Below are 22,541 nucleotides of genomic sequence, written 5' to 3'. Positions count from 1 at the left end.
TCGATTAGACCTTCATTCAGGACGGATAATCAGCACAGACCTTTTCTTTGTTTTTCAAAGATACCCTTTCTGAGTGGTGTAAACCACTCCTACAACTGGCTTTGTTAGTTTACGTGTCTGTCTGTCTGTCTGTCTGTTCGTACCAAAAAATGAGCATGGTTGCTACCACACGGGTGTGATTTGTTAGTTTACGTGTCTGTTCGTACCAAAAAATGAGCATGGTTGCTACCACACGGGTGTGATTTCATTATGTCAGACATTACGTCAGACCACAGTTGATCAGTCTATATAAGACCTTACACCACTCAGTTCACACAGGTGTGATTTTTAATATATCTCTGCTGTCGGGAGGAAACCTCATAACTCAAAAATGTTCATTTTTCAGGAAATGAAAAATATAAAATTTTCAGGAAATTAAAAAAACCTTATATTTTTTTTAAAACAGAGCAATACAGCCTCATCGAAGTTGGTGTTGTAACTTTATATATTGTCAATTACTTCCATGAGAGGGGGAGAGGTGGTGGAGTTAGTTGCTTTAGCAGACATTTTGAGGGTCCAATGGAGTTAAGAGGTTTTGTCCAAAGCACTTTTCACTACTTTCCATTGGTTCAATATTTTCGAAACAACACACAGACGTAAAGGGTGTTCAATAGCACTGATTTATGAAAAGAACCTCAAAAATGTAGTTATGAGGTTTCCTCCAGATAGCAGAGATCCCTACGTACCTGTCACTAGCCTTCTGAGGTGTGCATCAGCCTTTTGCTAAAAAAGCCTATAAATAAAGACATTTCTAAATGATCTTCACTCAAAGCATAATTTCTTAAGGTAAAAGAGGTTACAGAGATTATATTGCAGGGAGAGGATAGTAACTGCTGTGAAAATGTAAAGAAAATAGACTGTTAAACTGAGTAAATAATTATATTTGTAATTATAGTTCAACGGTCAAGGACAATATAAGGAACTGGGGCACTTTGCAGTTTTTCTTTGGTAAAAAAGCAAAGACTAATATGTACAGGTGTGACAACAATGGTGAAGATTGTAATGGCCATTTCAGAAAGAGGGAAAGGTCCCAAGCACTAAATAATATGTAAATTCTATACTCACAACGACCAAGGCTCAAGAATCAAGTTACAGCAGGGGTTCGCAACGTTTTAGGCCGGGGACCCCCATAGATGCTTTGGCAGTGTCTCGGGACCCCCGCCCCGCCCCCTCCCGACCCCCAATATAAATTGACCGCTACAATAATCTTATAAGAATAATAATAATAATAATAATAATAAAACTTTATTTGTATAGCACCTTTCATGACATGAAATGCAGCTCAAAGTGCTTTACACAAAAAAATAAAATAAAAGCAGGGCATAAACAATACAGTGAGGACATGAATAACATTTTTTTAAAAAGACAGATAAATCAATTAAAAGCAAGGGTGTAAAAGTGGGTCTTGAGCTGAGCTTTAAAAATGTCTACAGAGGCTGCCTGTCGAAGGTACAGTGGGAGTTTGTTCCACGCCGTCGGCCCGTAGAAGCAAAAAGCTGCTTCCCCGTATTTTTTAGTTGCCATTTTTTTAGGCAAAGCGAGCAGGCCAGCAGTGGAAGACCTTAGGGGGCGGTTTGGGACATATTTCGGCAGGCAGTCATGTAGGTAGGAAGGTGCGAGACCATTGAGAGAGAATAGAGACAATACACCATAAATAAATACTGAAACCAGATATAATCATGAGGGAAGGTGTATGTATGTACTATGTGTACTATGTAAACTCTTCATTTCCATTTTCCAGCAATTCAGTTGCAAAAAAAAAAAAAAAAAAAACTTTTCTTTTTTTTTTCTTTTTTTGAAAATAATTAATTTTCGGGACCCCTCAAAATAATTTGGCGACCCCCCCAAGGGGTCGCGACCCACGGGTTGAGAACCCCTGAGTTACAGTACTGTATTTATAAGCCATTTCGATGCCAGTATGGACATTAATTCAACTTATAGTACATTTTGACATTTCGGGGGTGTTCTTTTTTTTTTATATGTGCTACAACATTCCTGTCACTGTTTGTTTAAAGTGATTTATTGGCTGAAGGCCTCGTCTATCATCAGGTGTGCTACGGTGTGGCTCACATAGCACTGTTTTAATTCAATAAGGCAGAACGTCCCAAACGTCTCATCAAATCAAGAGAGATGCGCAAACTGTTTAACCAGAGTTTGTCCACTTTATGACAGTTTACACTATACACAGTATAGGCTACTCTGTTGTTTTAACCCATTTTGACCTGGGAACGATTCTACAAATGTCTTCTAAATCCTGACTGTTTTCTTGAAAAACCTATGTTTCTATGTCAGTCGTTCTCAAACACTTTCATGTCACTTTTCACGATTCTTCAAAAATAGCAGACCTACAAGCTCGTAGCGCGGCACTCGGAGCCGCGCTATGAGCTTGTAGATCTGCTATTTTTCAATAGCTAAAGCATTACAGTACATACCTTGTACTTGGCACTGTTGACCACCAGGATGTTGTCTCGCAGCCAGCTGACCGAGGGCTTGGGATTGCCAAAGGCCGTGCAGGTCAGGGTGATGCTGCCCCCTTCCTTGGCCTCTACGTACTGCGCTGGCGTGTCCGTGAACGTAGGGGGAGCTGAGGTGTCACAAGAAAACAAAGCGTGCATGGTTAACCATTTAGACCATTCTACAAATGCCTTCTATAAATCTTGACAGTTTTCTGAAAAACCCAAAGTCTTTCTCAAACATTTTCATGTCAAGGACCCCCAAAACTATATGAAATTGGCCGCCGACCCCCATCTGAAAATATGTTGTTCCAGGGACCTCCCACAGAAGCAAAGATTTGAGTTAAAAAACGTTCTCTCTGAAAGAATATATTCAAAGATTGTCGGCAAGCGACGCAGAACGTCACGGTCATAAACAGGGAATAAATTAAGCTTAAGGGCGAAAAGAATGAAGCCAGCTTCACTATGAAAGTCAAGCAGTCAGCATTGCCAAGTTGCACTGCAGGGAAATTAAGTTTACAGTCTGTGCTGGGGAGGCAGGGGACACCTCGGCCACCTGCATGTCGTGTAGAAGAACAAAATGCGATGTTACTAGAAATATATACTAATTTAAGCAATGTTTTTGCACCAATATGAATTGTACCACATCATACCAGTAGCTACTACACGAGCAACTATAACCCACTTAGTTTAGTACTGTATAAAATCCCTGAAAAGATTAGGAATCTATTGTGGCTACAACACGTAGTAATGAAATGGAAGGTTGCCAGGGCGGCGGTGGCTCAGGGTGGCTGGATGGTAACCACAAGGTTGCCAGTTCGAACCCGGGTTTCCCCCAGAGTTAATGAATTGCATTTTATAGCGCTTTTCCAAGTGCTCAAAGCGCTTTACAATGGTTCATTCATTCATACATTGGGAGGTGAAGCGGCGAACAGTCGACGCCAGCGTCCTCACTTCCCACATTCACACACCAATGGTGGCGAGCTCACACCGACCGACTCATTGGAGGCAATGTAGGGTTCAGTGTCTTGCCCAAGGACACTTCGACATGTGGACAGGAGGAGCCGGGATTCGAACCGCCGACCCAGGGATCATTGGACGACCTGCTCTACCTCCTGAGCAAGACACTGAACCCCTAATTGCTCCCGATGTGCTGGTTGGTGCCTTGCATGGTTTCCGCTGCCATCGGTGTGTGAATGGGTGAATGTAATGCACAATCTATGTAAAGCGCCTTGGATAAAGGCGTTATATAAATGCACCATTTACCACAGTGAATGATAAATATGTTTTTTTGAGGGGCCTCCTACAGTATGTCCAGCTTTGAGGGGCCTCCTACAGTATGTCCAGCTTTGAGGGGCCTCCTACATGTATGTCCAGCTTTGAGGGGCCTCCTACATGTATGTCCAGCTTTGAGGGGCCTCCTACATGTATGTCCAGCTTTGAGGGGCCTCCTACAGTATGTCCAGCTTTGAGGGGCCTCCTACAGTATGTCCAGCTTTGAGGGGCCTCCTACATGTATGTCCAGCTTTGAGGGGCCTCCTACATGTATGTCCAGCTTTGAGGGGCCTCCTACAGTATGTCCAGCTTTGAGGGGCCTCCTACAGTATGTCCAGCTTTGAGGGGCCTCCTACATGTATGTCCAGCTTTGAGGGGCCTCCTACAGTATGACCAGCTTTAAGGGGCCTCCTACAGTATGTCCAGCCTTTGGTGACTGTAACGCAATCTTTGTCCCAACACAAACATTAAATGCATTTGACAATGAATGGACAATTTTTATGACGAAGGCGAGGACGCAAATTGTGATTGGCCAGAATGAGATGATGATGTACGATGATAAGAGCGCCCCTCACTTCACACAGGTGTGATGGATTTTTGAGTGGTGCAACCACTCCCTTACGGAGCTATGTGTGTGGCTGGGTGGGTGGGTGGCTGGGTGCGTCTGAGCACGAAAACAGCATGGTTGTTTTTCACCACCTGTGCGCAACCTAACACACACAAACACACATGCACATATTAACTGTATATATGGTGATTTCGGGTGTGCCAGTATAGTACAGTGACAGTAGAGGGTACAGTATAGGGATCCCCACACGGTCATTTCTCAACCACTTCGGACGTGGGGCGGCTCGCCCCCCGCCCACACGGAGTTGCACCACTCACTTCACACGGGTGTGATTTTTTCTGAATGTTGGTGAAAGGGTAACAAATTGGAAGTCACTTAGAATAAACACACATAGGGTTAATGTCCATTCACCACCTGTGTAAGGTGCTGCCATACTGGATGTCAAATATGTCATGAGCAGAACTTATAGCATTATCAAACTTAAACTAAAAACCTTTCTATGAGTCACATAACACATTATACAATAGCCTATGTTGTTCAATACAATCATTCTTTTCTGGATGATCAACTTGACAATTACCATTCTAGAACCACCACAAAATTCTAGTACCAGTTTCCAAGCATGCTAACACAATCAAGGTGCTGCCAGACTTACTAAAGAGCCGTGCACGTTCTCGGCTGTGCGCAGCTTCTTTTTCCGGGTTTTTAGACAGCTGGTGGATGGAAATTAAGCTCCACCTCCGCGGACGACTTGCGCGACGGCCAGATTCCCGGAAACGCTCTCCTCCGCGCAAGTCGACCGCGGAGGTGGAGCTTAATTTCCATCCACCAGCTGTCCAAAATAAGCTGCGGACAGCGTAAGACGTGCGCGGCTGTCGGCCGTTTTGCGCTTAGGTGTGGAAACACTGACACTGACACCTGGCTGTCGCCCTCACTTCAATCGTCAGCAAGTGTCTTGAGAGGCTGGTAAGAGATTAAGATCTGCTCGGGCTCAGCCCACAACGCTATGGAATGGATCCATGGCAGTTTGCATACAGTCAAAACAGATCCAGTGATGATGATGCAGTGGTTCCGGCTCACCACACTGCCCTCACTCACTTGATGAGAGAGAGAGAGAGAGAGAGAGAGAGAGAGAGAGAGAGAGAGAGAGAGAGAGAGAGAGAGAGAGAGAGAGAGAGAGAAGAGAGAGAGAGAGAGAGAGACTATAGAACAAATACGTACGAATGCATTGCTGAATGAGACTTCAGCTGTCCAGCCTTGAACACACTAGTTCCGGCTAGACTCGACAAAGCTCATAAAGGCCTGCATGCACCCGACCATGTGCAGCTGGATATAATATTTTATAGACTTTCTGTTGAGGTGTTATTGTCAGGTGGTACGAATGTGAACATCTGACCTAATGACCCTCAATGCTACTGGTGCCCCCCAGGGCTGCACGCTTAGCCCTCCTCCTGTTTGTACACGCATAGCCTCGGAAACCCAGACGTTTTTATTTCCAGGGAGAAAAAAAAAAGTCTGGGGCCGAGTCCACTTCAATTTGGCATACAGTAGCGCAAACGTCGTTCACTCTCTGCTGATTTCTGATCGTCTGCACCTTTGTTAAATTGACGCACACACACACACGTACACACGTCTCTCTCTCTGTCGCACTAATTAATTAGTCTCATGTCACGCAGCTGCGCCTAGTTTCTCTGCCTATGCCTTAAAAAGCATAGGTGAGTTCCAGTCTAGTACACGCACACGCACAGCAAAAAAAAAAAAAAAAAGACAAAATGTCCAGACCCCACTTTGAGAACCACTGTGTTCCATTAATCAGCTGGGTTGGCTCCCTGTTTATTCCATCTGCTCTATGGTAGAGGTCCAAATGGAAGGTACAGCTGTTAACTAATGTTTATTCCATCTGCTCTATGGTAGAGGTCCAAATGGAAGGTACAGCTGTTAACTAATGTTTATTCCATCTGCTCTATGGTAGAGGTCCAAATGGAAGGTACAGCTGTTAACTAATGTTTATTCCATCTGCTCTATGGTAGAGATCCAAATGGAAGGTACAGCTGTTAACTAATGTTTATTCCATCTGCTCTATGGTAGAGGTCCAAATGGAAGGTACAGCTGTTAACTAATGTTTATTCCATCTGCTCTATGGTAGAGATCCAAATGGAAGGTACAGCTGTTAACTAATGTTTATTCCATCTGCTCTATGGTAGAGGTCCAAATGGAAGGTACAGCTGTTAACTAATGTTTATTCCATCTGCTCTATGGTAGAGGTCCAAATGGAAGGTACAGCTGTTAACTAATGTTTATTCCATCTGCTCTATGGTAGAGGTCCAAATGGAAGGTACAGCTGTTAACTAATGTTTATTCCATCTGCTCTATGGTAGAGGTCCAAATGGAAGGTACAGCTGTTAACTAATGTTTATTCCATCTGCTCTATGGTAGAGGTCCAAATGGAAGGTACAGCTGTTAACTAATGTTTATTCCATCTGCTCTATGGTAGAGGTCCAAATGGAAGGTACAGCTGTTAACTAATGTTTATTCCATCTGCTCTATGGTAGAGGTCCAAATGGAAGGTACAGCTGTTAACTAATGTTTATTCCATCTGCTCTATGGTAGAGGTCCAAATGGAAGGTACAGCTGTTAACTAATGTGGCTGATGGGTTGAACACACAGCACGGAATAACAACATCTTTGTTGCTCGTTCAATTTGTACTTTCCAGACACACACTCACACAGTCCAACTGCTATATGACACTTCCAGAAGATAGTGTTGGAGACTTAGAGTATATATGAATAGAGACGGCACCCGGAGGAAACCCTGAGGAGAAATGGACATAGTGGCCGAATTTGGTATTGCAGCGTGGGCCCAAACACATGAGCGCGCTGGTCCGTTGACTATCATTGTGCACGTTCACGATGACACGTGAACGCACGTGAACGCGTGCAATGATAGTCAACGGCAGCGCGTTCATGTGTTTGGGGCAAATCCATCCCAGAATGCACTCTGTTCCTACCCGGAAGGAGGAGTGAAATCGCCTGATGCGCTTTAGAGCAACTTAATGCAAGTGGATGGGAAGAGAACTCTGGTGCCGTCTCTATTCATAATACTCTAAGGTTGGAGAAGACTTGGCTATACACAGAATAAAGGAAATCTTTTGGTTGGTCGAAAGGTTGCTATAGCTGGTTTCTCTGTCAATACAGTCCACTCGCCAGACGTCGTTCAACCAACAACAGACAAATCCAAAGTGCCCTCACCTCTAGAAGGAGGATTTGTAGTGATCCCAGAGGGGGGAATTACTTCTCTGCAGTGCATTGACCTGGCGGCCGCCTGCTCAAAGGGAGCGCACGGGGGAGCCGTTGGAGGTTAAGTGTCTTTGCTCAGGGGCACTTAATCCATTTTGGGCGGGAACCCATTTTGGGCGGGAACCCCTTTTGGGCGGGAACCCCTTTTGGTGTTTTAAAGCATTATGTAACTGTTACACTTTAGCAATTGAAAACTAGCAGATCTACAAGCTCATAGCATGGCACTGTCTGCTATTTTTGAAAAATCGTGAAAATGTGCCTCAAATCTGAACATTTCAGTGATCAAATCTTTGCTTCATGGGGAGGTCCCTGGAACAACATATTTTCAGATGGGGGGGGGGGGGGGAGGCATATTACATACATTTTTTGGGGTCTTTTGACATGAAATATTGAGAACCACTGACATAGAAACAGGGTTTTCAGATAACTGATTTAGAAGACATTTGTAGAATCGTCCTCAGGTCTAAATGGGTTAAACAGGCCTGAAGGAGCCGAGGTTCGAACCGAGGACCTTCCGAGTCCCTGACGGTTATACTCTAACGCCTGCCTGACTACTATACTGCTCCGCTGCCCTCCATAGAAACACACATCACACCTCCTCCAAATGGCACCCGGCCGTGCTGCTGCAGTGTGGTTCATTTCACCTGAGCGGTCCAGCCAAGTGGACATAACTCATTCTGGATGGGAGCCCCTTTTGGTGTTTTAACTAAGCATAATGTTATACTTTAGCTATTGAAAAATAGCAGATCTACAAGCTCATAGCGCGCCACCGAGTGGCGCGCTACGAGCTTGTAGGTCTGCAATTTTTGAAAAATCGTAAAAATGCAGCACAAATCTTTGAATATATATTCTTTCAGAGCAAACTTTTTTTTTATTTCGATGTCAGGCCTAAATGGGATAATAGCAGACGACTAGCCAATTCAAACAGGTTACCAAGACACCGTTCAATAATGCACGTGAGTGAGCCCTCTCACCTTGCACCGACTCTCATGCTTGACTGGTCAGTTGTGACTGTGAGGAAGAGCCATGAGTCTCTCTACGACCAATAGATTATAGACGGTTTAGAAATCAAAAGAGAAAATTCAAGACAGCAATCACGAAATCAGGAATTATGAGATATTGAATGAGCCCAGTGGAAATAAATATTATTACATTTGGACTGATATTCTCGCACGCACGCACGCACGCACGCACGCACACATACACACACACACAGTGTAGGGTAGCACGCGGAGGGGGCATCAAGATGCGCCAAGCCGATCCTCATAATCATAATAATGTTCTCCGTGGTTCCGTCACTTAGTAACGAGCGCCCGTCCATGCGTGCCCATGTGGTTCTGCTCCGAGTTGAAGCGGCCCCTCCTCCCTCCCCTCAGAGCTGAAGCGGCCCCTCCTCCCTCCCCTCAGAGCTGAGGCGGCCCCTCCTCCCTCCCCGGTCGGGCAATGAGTTTAAGTGTTATTTAGCTTAGCACCAACATTAGGACAACTCAAACAGTTAAAGTAGCCGAAATAATGTAAACAAGAGGCAGCTGGGGCCTGGAGCTGTACTGGAGCCTGTATCGGATGAGGACGGAGGAGTACTACATTTCTTTCTTTGGGAACTTTTTTTCAAACTATTGAAAACAAAGAGTTGAGTCCATGTATCATGATGTTAGTTCAGTGGTAAAGCCTACGTTGTTAATCATCAAGAAGAGGACGATGCCTGGTGTCTCAGCATGTATACGTAGGCCAGTGGTTCCCAAACTATGTCGTGTCAAGGACCCCCAAATTGACACTAATTAGCCCACGGACCCCCCATTTGAAAACATATGCCAGAGACCCCGATAAGGGAGGATTTTTACGGCTCTAGGCAGTGATTCCGAAAACACATGAATTTCATGGACCCCCAAATTCATACGCATTATGCTACGGACCCCCGATTTAATAGCAATTTGCTGTGTCTATGTTTTGCCTTGAAATCCGTGAGAAATATACGAAATTTCCCACACATGCGCCTGCCCCAAAACAGACCCCTCTAGTTATGAATCGCCCTCTGCGCCCTTGCACGCACGCACGCACGCACGCACGCACGCACGCACGCACGCACGCGTTAATGGATAAATGAACACTGATGATTTTACTATAGAACTACCAGATAACGCTGATCATGTTCAACAAGTGGTTTAATGTTATTAAATCTGACTTTTTAGCAACCGTTTAAGGAATTTGTGGCTTTGTTTGTTTGTTAATAAATACGTACGTGACGAGAGAGATGGGGAGAGAGAGAGAGAGAGAGAGAAGAGAGAGAGAGAGAGAGAGAGAGAGAGAGAGAGAGAGAGAGAGAGAGAGAGACGTGATGAAATGAGCCTGATTTAATCCCAGGCACACACGGTATTGCGTGTTTAGCCACACTGAGCTTCCCCGAGAAAGATGGATTTAACATCAGACAGAATCACAGGGCTGTACAACACATAGCTATAGGCTATGGGGCGACTGTGGCTCAAGAGGTAGAGCAGGTCGTCCAATGATCCATGGGTCGGCGGTTCGAATCCCGGCTCCTCCTGTCTACATGTCGAAGTGTCCTTGGGCAAGACACTGAACCCCAAATTGCTCCCGATGTGCTGGTTGGTGCCTTGCATGGCTTCCGCCGCCATCGGTGTATGAATGTGTGTGTGTGTGTGAATGGGTGAATGTAATGCACAGTCTATGTAAAGCGCCTTGGATAAAGGCGCTATGCACCATTTACCAGTTACCATTTTAGGCCAGCTCGATTCAGAGTTATAGTCCACATACAATATGCATGTTCCCCACACACACACAACCACAACAAGATGATCCAAATGATACTCTTGGAAAACACAGGTGTTTAACCCATTTTGGGCGGGAACCCCTTTTGGTGTTTTAAGCATTATGTTATCCTTTAGCTATTGAAAAATAGCAGATCTACAAGCTCGTAGCGCGGCACCGAGTGCCGCGCTACGAGCTTGTAGGTCTGCTATTTTTGAAAAATCGAGAAAATGTGGCGCAAATCTTCGAATGTATATTCATTCAGAGCGAACGTTTTTAACTCAAATCTTTGCTTCTGGGAGGTCCCTGGAACTACAACTACATATTTTCAGACGGGGGTCGGCGGCCAATTACATATATATTTGGGGTCCTCGACATGAAATATTGAAAACTGTCATGATTTAGAAGACATTTCGAAGTCAGGCCTAAATAATATTTTGCACAGAAAGTGACCCCCATGAAGAAGGGGTGGTTCTTCCATGCCAATGAGATGAGAATGATCAAAGGACTGGCTTTCTTTACAAGTTCATTTTCTCCTGGAGAGAGAGAGAGAGAGAGAGAGAGAGAGAGAGAGAGAGAGAGAGAGAGAGAGAGAGAGAGAGAGAGAGAGAGAGAGAGAGAGAGAGAGAGAGGTTGTAATGAAGACAGCCTCACTACAGTACCTTATCTGAGTGAAGGGGGGGGGAGCATGAAGCACAGTGTGCTGTGCTGTACGTGGCTCAATTTAGATATTACCGGTAATCTAAATTCTATCAGTGTGAAATGCTGTGAGGTGTGACACGGTATAGTAGCAAGCGAATAAAATGCTGCTCCGTCTATCTATCAGGGAAACAGCCTATCTGCTCTGCTACCGTTTGTGCTGCCTGTGGGCAACGTGCCCATTTCATTTGGCCATATTCCAGTTTTAGCTTTCTCAGAATCTTTTGACATAAATATTTAAACATGCATTCCCCCCCCCCCCCCCCCCCCCCCTCTCTCTCTCTCTCTTTGTCTCTCTCAAAATATTCTCTAAAATTCTGTTTAGATTCTCTAAACAGAATTTCAATAATCAATCCCCCCCAATTTTGGCCATGAATAGACTGAGCTGTGGATATAGAGGGTATGCGTATGGATAAAGTGAATGGCAGATCGAGTGGCAAATCGAGTGGCAAAGTGAGTGACAAAGTGAATTTAATGTTGTTTAAAGTCATTTAATGCAATAAAATAGGACTTTAATGTTTGGATGTAGGGGCTGTCAAGGCCAGAGAGTAGTGTTTTGCCACTCAGTGGGCATTCCCGCATAACTTCCTGGTATGATGATGATGTCCACACGCATACCCTCTATTGCTCTGTGCCTCTGTGTGTGTCTCTATGTATGCAACTGTATTTTTATTTCTGTTTTTGTGTCATGTCAAATGTGTGTATATGTGTTGCATACAAGGCCGCTGGGCCGCAAGACAAATTTCAGTGCAAACTGACAATAAATGGTAAATGGTGCATTTATATAGCGCCTTTATCCAATGCGCTTTACATAGATTGTGCATTATATTCACCCATTCACACACACATTCATACACCGATGGCGGCGGAAGCCATGCAAGGTACCAACCAGCACATCGGGAGCAATTTGGGGTTCAGTTTCTTGCCCAAGGACACTTCGACATGTAGACAGGAGGAGCCGGGGTTCGAACCGCCGACCCATGGATCGTTGGACGACCTGCTCTACCTCAGCCACAGTCGCCCCCCAATAAAGTACTATATCATATCATATCATATCAATGTATTTCATTGTACGATGAATAGCACGAAATAGTAAAAAGTAGATGGCTATTTTTGCCATTTTAATTGTGCCTCCCTATTCAAACTAAAACCATCGTATTATCAACCGTGACTACTATTTTGAAGCCCGACTAGTATTAATGTTTGGGGACTACGGATGGAAATGATCTCTGGAAGTATCTCTGGTACTAAATGATCTCTGGAAGTATCTCTGGTACTAAATGATCTCTGGAAGTATCTCTGGTACTAAATCTGGCATATTTAACTCCTGAATTCATAGTCCTGTTTTGGTGTTCATTAATGTGCAATGTCCCGACTAAATAAACAAATAAAGTAATGTATAGGAAGTCCGAACGAACGGATCTTAATTTGTACTGTGAAAACTGTGCAGTGTGAACCAGGGACGGGACATTTGAACAGACCAACTGCAGAGCACACACAGTACACAGTGTGTTTCTCTGCAACGGATTGCAACGGTTTCATCATGTCGCAAATCATTCATGTGGAGCTGGTGCTGCTTTGGATTCAAAGTGCTGACTGCCGCGTCGCTGTGTGGCGTCGTGCGTTGTGATTTGTGACCAGATTTGACTGAGAGACTGCCATCGCGCAAATTCCAGCTTTTCTTTTTTTCAAAATGAGTTTATAGCACAGGCATACTCTTCACATACTAGAGCATGTCTGAAATAAGTGTAATAAGAGCTGAAATCGACATGTATGAAATAATTGCTTAAACATGTAGCTAGGTGTAATGTTAGAGACCACAAAAGTGAACCTTTCAAGCCTGTTTTCGCAACTCTCTGTTTTCTGCAAGACATTACTCTATAAGCCACATCTCCAAAACTAGTTGGCCAAACTGAACAACCAATGTCAATTTGAAGCGAAAATTCAAAAAAAATCCAATGGCAGTCCCTCAGTCAAATTTAGTCACATTTGTGAACTTTTGTAGATCGGCAATAACAGGGGGGTATTCTGGGGTATAACGTTCACCCCAGAATAATATGGATGCTGGGAAATCTGTGCATGCTTATAAAATCCTTTAACCCATTTTGGGGCGGGAACCCCTTTTGGTGTTAGCATTATGTTATGCTTTAGCTATTGAAAAATAGCAGATCTACAAGCTCATACGAGCTTGTAGATCTGCTATTTTTGAAAAATCGAAGAACGACTGACATAGAAACATAGCTTTTTCAGAAAACTGTCAGGATGTAGAAGACATTTTTAGAATCTGATCTCAGGTGAAAATGGGGTAAGAACTGTTGCTCCCTACGCTCCACCTTCCACTACGATAGGCGCACTTGCTCACTGTTCATTGGTGGGGAACTGCCCATAGATCCAAAGTCCCGTTAGTCCGAACATGCACTGCTCCCATGCTTGCGGTTATGTTTAGGTTAGGGTTAGAGATTCTGACTAATGACACGGCACCCATTGGTGGCCTATACGGACACTATGCAAACCTGCATGCCAACAATGACCAATGGTCCCCCTGGTCATTGTACCACTATACAGTGGTTTGACAACCACTGTATAGTCCACTTGCCGGAATGTGAACCCAGACATGTTGAGTACACCAACGTTTTATGTTAGAAATGTTGAGTATGGTCCCCAGCATGTATGGCCGTTTTTAGCCCAAGGAGTGTTTTTTGTGCTAAACTAATGCTTGGAATGGATTCAGCATCATGAAAACCCCCTAGTTGGACACGTCACATGCTACATAAAGCATGATGACATTTTTGCCTTCTATAGGTTGTTAATGGTATGGTCACATTATGCCAATTATGAAAATTGCTCAACAAGTTAGCATCCGGTGGTTTCTACATGCTGGGGACCCATACTCAACATTTCTATAGCATAAAGCCTTGGTGTACTCAACATGTCCGGGTTCACAATGGGGCTCTATGGGCTGGCTACTAGACTAGTACGTTAAGTCAACTCTGAGAGTGTGAGAATGGACCCGTGGCTACTAGACTAGTACGTTAAGTCAACTCTGAGAGTGTGAGAATGGACCCGTGGCTACTAGACTAGTACGTTAAGTCAACTCTGAGAGTGTGAGAATGGACCCGTGGCTACTAGACTAGTACGTTAAGTCAACTCTGAGAGTGTGAGAATGGACCCGTGGCTACTAGACTAGTACGTTAAGTCAACTCTGAGAGTGTGACAATGGACCCGTGGCTACTAGACTAGTACGTTAAGTCAACTCTGAGAGTGTGAGAATGGACCCGTGGCTACTAGACTAGTACGTTAAGTCAACTCTGAGAGTGTGAGAATGGACCCGTGGCTACTAGACTAGTACGTTAAGTCAACTCTGAGAGTGTGAGAATGGACCCGTGGCTACTAGACTAGTACGTTAAGTCAACTCTGAGAGTGTGAGAATGGACCCGTGGCTACTAGACTAGTACGTTAAGTCAACTCTGAGAGTGTGAGAATGGACCCGTGGCTACTAGACTAGTACGTTAAGTCAACTCTGAGAGTGTGAGAATGGACCCGTGGCTACTAGACTAGTACGTTAAGTCAACTCTGAGAGTGTGAGAATGGACCCGTGAAATCCTGATTTAATCTCACACAAAATGTAGAAGATCTACAAGCTACTGTACAGCGTGTTGTGAGCATGTAGATCGCCAAAGGGTCAGAGTTCAATCTGTGGTGTGTGTGTGTGTGTGTGTGTGTGTGTGTGTGTGTGTGTGTGTGTGTGTGTGTGTGTGTGTGTGTGTGTGCGTGCGTGCGTGCGTGCGTGCGTGCGTGCTTGCGTGCGTGCAGGCGTGGAGGGTGTCCTCATGCCGTCACCATGTATGTGCAGTGATGCAAATCCAACTCTTTACAAGACGTGTTCCGGGAGGGTGCTTGGAATCGCAGAGCTGTTGACGCGCATATTGTGCCCAAACATTACACAAGCATCATTATGCAGCACACACACTGCTCACTGACATTACACATTCACAGACACACACACTGCTCACTGACATTACACATTCACAGACACACATAGACACACACACTGCTCACTGACATTACACATTCACAGACACACATAGACACACACACTGCTCACTGACATTACACATTCACAGACACACATAGACACACACACTGCTCACTGACATTACACATTCACAGACACACATAGACACACACACTGCTCACTGACATTACACATTCACAGACACACATAGACACACACACTGCTCACTGACATTACACATTCACAGACACACATAGACACACACACTGCTCACTGACATTACACATTCACAGACACACATAGACACACACACTGCTCACTGACATTACACATTCACAGACACACATAGACACACACACTGCTCACTGACATTACACATTCACAGACACACATAGACACACACACTGCTCACTGACATTACACATTCACAGACACACATAGACACACACACTGCTCACTGACATTACACATTCACAGACACACACACTGCTCACTGACATTACACATTCACAGACACACACACTGCTCACTGACATTACACATTCACAGACACACACACTGCTCACTGACATTACACATTCACAGACACACACACTGCTCACTGACATTACACATTCACAGACACACACACACTGCTCACTGACATTACACATTCACAGACACACACACACTGCTCACTGACATTACACATTCACAGACACACACACTGCTCACTGACATTACACATTCACAGACACACACACTGCTCACTGACATTACACATTCACAGACACACACACTGCTCACTGACATTACACATTCACAGACACACACACTGCTCACTGACATTACACATTCACAGACACACACACTGCTCACTGACATTACACATTCACAGACACACACACTGCTCACTGACATTACACATTCACAGACACACGTACTGCTCACTGACATTACACATTCACAGACACACACACTGCTCACTGACATTACACATTCACAGACACACACACACTGCTCACTGACATTACACATTCACAGACACACACACTGCTCACTGACATTACACATTCACAGACACACACACTGCTCACTGACATTACACATTCACAGACACACACACTGCTCACTGACATTACACATTCACAGACACACACACTGCTCACTGACATTACACATTCACAGACACACACACTGCTCACTGACATTACACATTCACAGACACACACACTGCTCACTGACATTACACATTCACAGACACACACACTGCTCACTGACATTACACATTCACAGACACACACACTGCTCACTGACATTACACATTCACAGACACACACACTGCTCACTGACATTACACATTCACAGACACACACACTGCTCACTGACATTACACATTCACAGACACACACACTGCTCACTGACATTACACATTCACAGACACACACACTGCTCACTGACATTACACATTCACAGACACAGCTCACTGACATTACACATTCACACACACACACACACACTGCTCACTGACATTACACATTCACACACACACACACACTGCTCACTGACATTACACATTCACAGACACACACACTGCTCACTGACATTACACATTCACAGACACACACACTGCTCACTGACATTACACATTCACAGACACACACACTGCTCACTGACATTACACATTCACATACACACACACTGCTCACTGACATTACACATTCACAGACACACACACTGCTCACTGACATTACACATTCACAGACACACACACTGCTCACTGACATTACACATTCACAGACACACACACTGCTCACTGACATTACACATTCACAGACACACACACTGCTCACTGACATTACACATTCACAGACACACACACTGCTCACTGACATTACACATTCACAGCGTGCCATACAGTCACACTATATGACTGTCAACACTTCGATTTTCTTTCCCACTGAGTTTTAATCATCTGTTCCAAATGTGTTCCAGCATCTCCTTGACATCCTCATCGCCGTGTTGTGGTGATACGGTTGCCATGGTCTACGACGTCGTCCCAGTCAAGCATGGAATGCTGTGGTTCAAATTAGTTCTACTCGCCCGCCTGGGTACTTACTGGTTACCACAGTACACATATGCACTGTAAACACGTAGTATTGTCTGATGCAATTTAAAAAATAATTATGTGGGTGGGCTGTTTGTTGTTTGCTCTCTCACCCATGCTAGGCTGTTGAGCTCGACTAACAATAATAATAAGCGTTTTAAAGCAGTCAAAACTGGTAATATGGCAACTTGAGGTAGAAGATAAGAAGAATGGGGAGATAAGAAAGCCATTTACTGGTGGAAAAAAGGAAAATATAGCCTGATTTACACAACAGTGTCCATGCTGTGTATTTATAGATAGCAATGTTGACTCTCATCAGCATTGTATAAATCAATGCTTTCTGTTTATTTCAGACATAATAACCACTGCTCACGCACCGTATAACGCACGCACGCACGCACGCACGCACGCACGCACGCACGCACGCACGCACGCACGCACGCACGCACGCACGCACGCACGCACGCACGCACGCACGCACGCAGGCAGGCAGGCAGGCAGGCACGCACGCACGCACGCACGCACTCACTATCTCAGGTACTATTGGTTATACGGCTTTATATAAGATTAGAGAGACCCTACGACTGTGCCGTTTGTAAATTAGTAAAGAGAGAGACCCCCTCTCTTCTCCCCTATCTTTGTTTCTTAGAGAGAGACCCCCTCTCTTCTCCCCTATCTTTGTTTCTTAGACCCCCTCTCTTCTCCCCTATCTTTGTTTCTTAGACCCCCTCTCTTCTCCCCTATCTTTGTTTCTTAGAGAGAGACCAACTCTCTTCTCCCCTCATCTGTGTTTCTTAGAGAAATAACACGATGGGAACTATATGCACAAAAACTAATTTCACCCACCTTTTACTTGTTAAAACTGTGATGCGACAATAAAGATGATTCTGATACTATAAGTAAACTTGACCGTTGTGGCTCTGTTCTTGGTCTGCTCTTTTTTTACCTCTACACCAAACCAGCGCGAGGAGCTGCATTGTGATCTGCTATTTTCGCCTAATGTTCCTCTCAGAATAAGGATGTTGTAGGGTTCAGATCAAACAAACATTTGGCAGACCCCCCTATAGTAACTCTGAGAACCTCTAGGGGTAGCGGACCCCCTGTTGAAGACCCCTGCATTAGACATAATGCGATGCTTCGAGGGGAGGCCTCTGATGGATACATAACATGTATTTGATATTATCAGCGAAAGACCTGCAGATAAGACTGCACATAGAACAGTATGTTCGACAAGTGTGTATGTCTATCTGTCTGAAGAATTGCTATTGCTGGCGGAAGCTATGACAGCGATACGGGGCCGATACGGAGCCGATACGGGGCGATACGGGGCCGATACGGGGCCGATACGGGGCGATACGGAGCCGATACGGGGCGATACGGGGCGATACGGGGCGATACGGGGCGATACGGGGCCTTTCCTTTACACTTTTGGAAATACTTCAGGAGGTAGTAGACTATAATAAAATATTTATAGTCTATCATTGCTGTCGGGCTAAAACCTTGTATCTCCAGTACACAACGTTGCGTGCGTCCGTGCGTGCGTCCGTGCGTGCGTGCGTGCGTGCGTGCGTGCGTGCGTGCGTGCGTGCGTGCGTGCGTGCGTGCGTGCGTGCGTGCGTAAATGAATGGCCCACTTTGTCGAACTACACACAAAAGTAGCAAAAATAGCTGACCTACAAGGCAAGCTCAAAACACGTTGTGACGCAACAGACTGTGAGCTTGTTGATCAGCAATTTTAGATGAGTTTTTAAGTGAAAGTGAAAGGGGGGGGGGGGGGGGGGGGTCTGTGGGTATTATGAATATTGAATTGAACCAATGAAAAGTATTAACAGAAGCTTGTGACTCAATAATAACTACATTGGATCCCATTTCCCGAAAGGTTTTTTGTTTTGGACATACGAGGTTTCCACACAACAGCAACACCATACCGTGACAATAACAAGCTGCTTGAGTTCATGAACTGAACGTTCCAGCTCACACGTTGTTCTCATGTCTGGTTGGGTTCATGAACTGAACGTTCCAGCTCACACGTTGTTCTCATGTCTGGTTGGGTTCATGAACTGAACGTTCCAGCTCACACGTTGTTCTCATGTCTGGTTGGGTTCATGAACTGAACGTTCCAGCTCACACGTTGTTCTCATGTCTGGTTGGGTTCATGAACTGAACGTTCCAGCTCACACGTTGTTCTCATGTCTGCAGCACCTTAGTAACATATCATTTATTTATCATCTTATTTAACAGCTGTCCATCTTGTAAACTCATGAAATATGTGACAATAATACAGCAGCTAGGCCCAGGCGGTGGCGTAACCGTCTGGGCACCCGACTGGTAATCCAGTCGCAGTGTGCCGCGGGTTCGACTCCCGAGCCCGACACGGCCTTTACTGCATGTCTTCCCCCATCTCTCTCCCGTTTCCTGTCAGCCTACAGCCTACCAATAAAAGGCATAAGCCGCAGAAAAAATATCTTAAAAAAATAAATAATAATACAGCAGCTAGGCCACTATAGGCCAAGACGTGTTAGGACAAAGTTTGTGTTTGCGCACACATACATAGGAGACATATAGGAGGGGCTATCACCCCTCAAAAAATGTGGGTGTCATTCTCGACTCTCAACTTACTAAATAGGCATATTAAATGGTTAAAGCTGCTATAAGCAATAATATGTCAACATTTTAATGATCTTTTTTTTTCTTTTTTTTTGTTGTCAGACAGCCAGCAATGGGTAAAACGCTCACAAAAAAATGTAGTCTCTGTGACACATCTAGGGGCCGCAATCTGCATTCAAAGATGTTCCTAGAAGCTTTGTCATTGGTTGAAAAGAACCCGGTCGCAATGACTAACCAATCAGGAAGCAGACAGGCAAATCGACCAATGACAAAGCTTCTAGGGAAATCTTTGAATGCAGATTGCGGCCCCTAGATGTGTCACAGAGACTACATTTTTTGGGGAGCGTTCTACCAATTGCTGGCTAACTGAATACCAAAAAAGAAAAAAAAGAAAGGTCATTAAAATGTTGACATATTATTGCTTATAGCAGCTTTAAGCAAGACCTTAAAAACAAACTTAAACTTTTTCAGACAGTACAGCATGCCTCTTGACTTGAGGCCACTCAACTGCATGCCATGATATTTTCACATTTGGATCATTATGTTTTCTTCCATCAAATAGATTTTTAAATGTGTTAATGATCTCACGCCAAGCTGTCTGTACTTTGTTCATATGACAAAGACAAGCACTAATAGAGTCACCACAAGGGGATCAGTGAATGGAAACTGCAGAACCAACTGAAACGGTAATACAAACTGATCTCAAAACATTTAGTGCAAATGGTATTAAACACAGGTTCAAACTAAGCCAAAGCTGTTCCTTAATTTGGGCGGGAACCCCTTTTGGTGTTTTAAGCATTATGTTATACTTTAGCTATTGAAAAATAGCAGATCTACAAGCTCATAGCTCATAGCTACGAGCTTGTAGGTCTGCTATTTTTGAGAAATCGTGAAAATGCGGCACAAATCTTTGAATATATATTCTTTCAGAGCGAACGTTTTTAACTCAAATCTTTGCTTCTGAGGGGTTCCTGGAACAACATATTTTCAGATGGGGGTCGGTGGCCAAATACATTATTATTTTTTGGGGGTCCTTGACATGAAAATGTCAGAAGACAATTTTGTAGAATCGTCCTCAGGCCTAAATGGGTTCATGTAAATGGTAAAACAGGGGTTCAAACTAAGCCCAAAGCCGTTCCTTAAAACACTTCATTACCAGATGAATTCATGGAATGGATGGAGTGTAATACCCTTTTAAACTTTGTTGAATTTATTATTGTTTTAAATTGGAGAATGTTGCATAAAGTCCACCTTTGTTGCAGCACACCCACCCTAGCTGCAAACTGCCATAGCGGAGCTATAGGCCCTCAGTAGAAACAAACTGCCATAGCGGAGCTATAGGCCCTCAGTAGAAACAAACTGCCATAGCGGAGCTATAGGCCCTCAGTAGAAACAAACTGCCATAGCGGAGCTATAGGCCCTCAGTAGAAATGAACTGCCATAGCGGAGCTATAGGCCCTCAGTAGAAACAAACTGCCATAGCGGAGCTATAGGCCCTCAGTAGAAACAAACTGCCATAGCGGAGCTATAGGCCCTCAGTAGAAACAAACTGCCATAGCGGAGCTATAGGCCCTCAGTAGAAACAAACTGCCATAGCGGAGCTATAGGCCCTCAGTAGACATGAAACAAACTGCCATAGCGGAGCTATAGGCCCTCAGTAGAAACAAACTGCCATAGCGGAGCTATAGGCCCTCAGTAGAAACAAACTGCCATAGCGGAGCTATAGGCCCTCAGTAGAAATGAAACGGATCAAACTGCCATAGCGGAGCTATAGGCCCTCAGTAGAAACAAACTGCCATAGCGGAGCTATAGGCCCTCAGTAGAAACAAACTGCCATAGCGGAGCTATAGGCCCTCAGTAGACATGAAACCAAACTGCCATAGCGGAGCTATAGGCCCTCAGTAGAAACAAACTGCCATAGCGGAGCTATAGGCCCTCAGTAGACATGAAACCAAACTGCCATAGCGGAGCTATAGGCCCTCAGTAGAAACAAACTGCCATAGCGGAGCTATAGGCCCTCAGTAGACATGAAACCAAACTGCCATAGCGGAGCTATAGGCCCTCAGTAGAAACAAACTGCCATAGCGGAGCTATAGGCCCTCAGTAGAAACAAACTGCCATAGCGGAGCTATAGGCCCTCAGTAGAAATGAAACGGATCAAACTGCCATAGCGGAGCTATAGGCCCTCAGTAGAAATGAAACGGATCAAACTGCCATAGCGGAGCTATAGGCCCTCAGTAGAAATGAAACGGATCGTTATTTCTTGCAAGTTCCGCTGAAGCCAAGGAATCTTCTGACATGCCGAGGATCAAACAGGACAGAGGATAAAAGCGAGCTGTTCATGGAGAACATATTTCACTATCTCTCAGCATCTGCATGGCTGCATCCACTCCTAGCCGCGAGTCATGCATACACATTATAATTGCCCCTTTAACCCATTTAGGCCTGACGTCGAGATTTAAAAAATGTAAATCATGACAGTTTTCTGAAAAACCTTGTGTTTCTATGTCAGTGGTACTAAACCTTTTTCATGTATTTGGCCGCCGACCCCTATCTGAAAATATGTTGTTCCAGGGACTCCCCCAGAAGCAAAGATTTGAGTTAAAAAACGTTCAATCTGAAAGAATATATATTCAAAGATTTGTGCCACATTTTCAAGATTTTTAAAAAATAGCAGAACTACAAGCTCGTAGCTGAGCTTGTAGATCTGCTATTTTTCAATAGCTAAATTATAAC

The 22,541-nt window shown here is 44.5% G+C and overlaps 1 protein-coding gene across 1 annotated transcript in view; it reads right to left on the bottom strand.

Moving 5' to 3' along the window:
• Nucleotides 1-22,541, bottom strand: part of igsf9bb (immunoglobulin superfamily, member 9Bb) — a 191,915-nt gene that overhangs the window by 96,362 nt on the left and 73,012 nt on the right. The window contains exon 4 of the mRNA XM_079508357.1: nucleotides 2,472-2,623. Within this exon, the coding sequence (XP_079364483.1) occupies nucleotides 2,472-2,623 (152 nt within the window). The remainder of the gene's footprint in view (nucleotides 1-2,471; nucleotides 2,624-22,541) is intronic.

Source organism: Electrona antarctica (genome assembly GCF_951216825.1).
Source record: "Electrona antarctica genome assembly, chromosome: 8".
Lineage (NCBI taxonomy): Eukaryota > Metazoa > Chordata > Actinopteri > Myctophiformes > Myctophidae > Electrona > Electrona antarctica.
The sequence above is the reverse complement of the archived record's forward strand: the minus strand, read 5'-3'. Positions and strand labels throughout refer to the sequence as shown.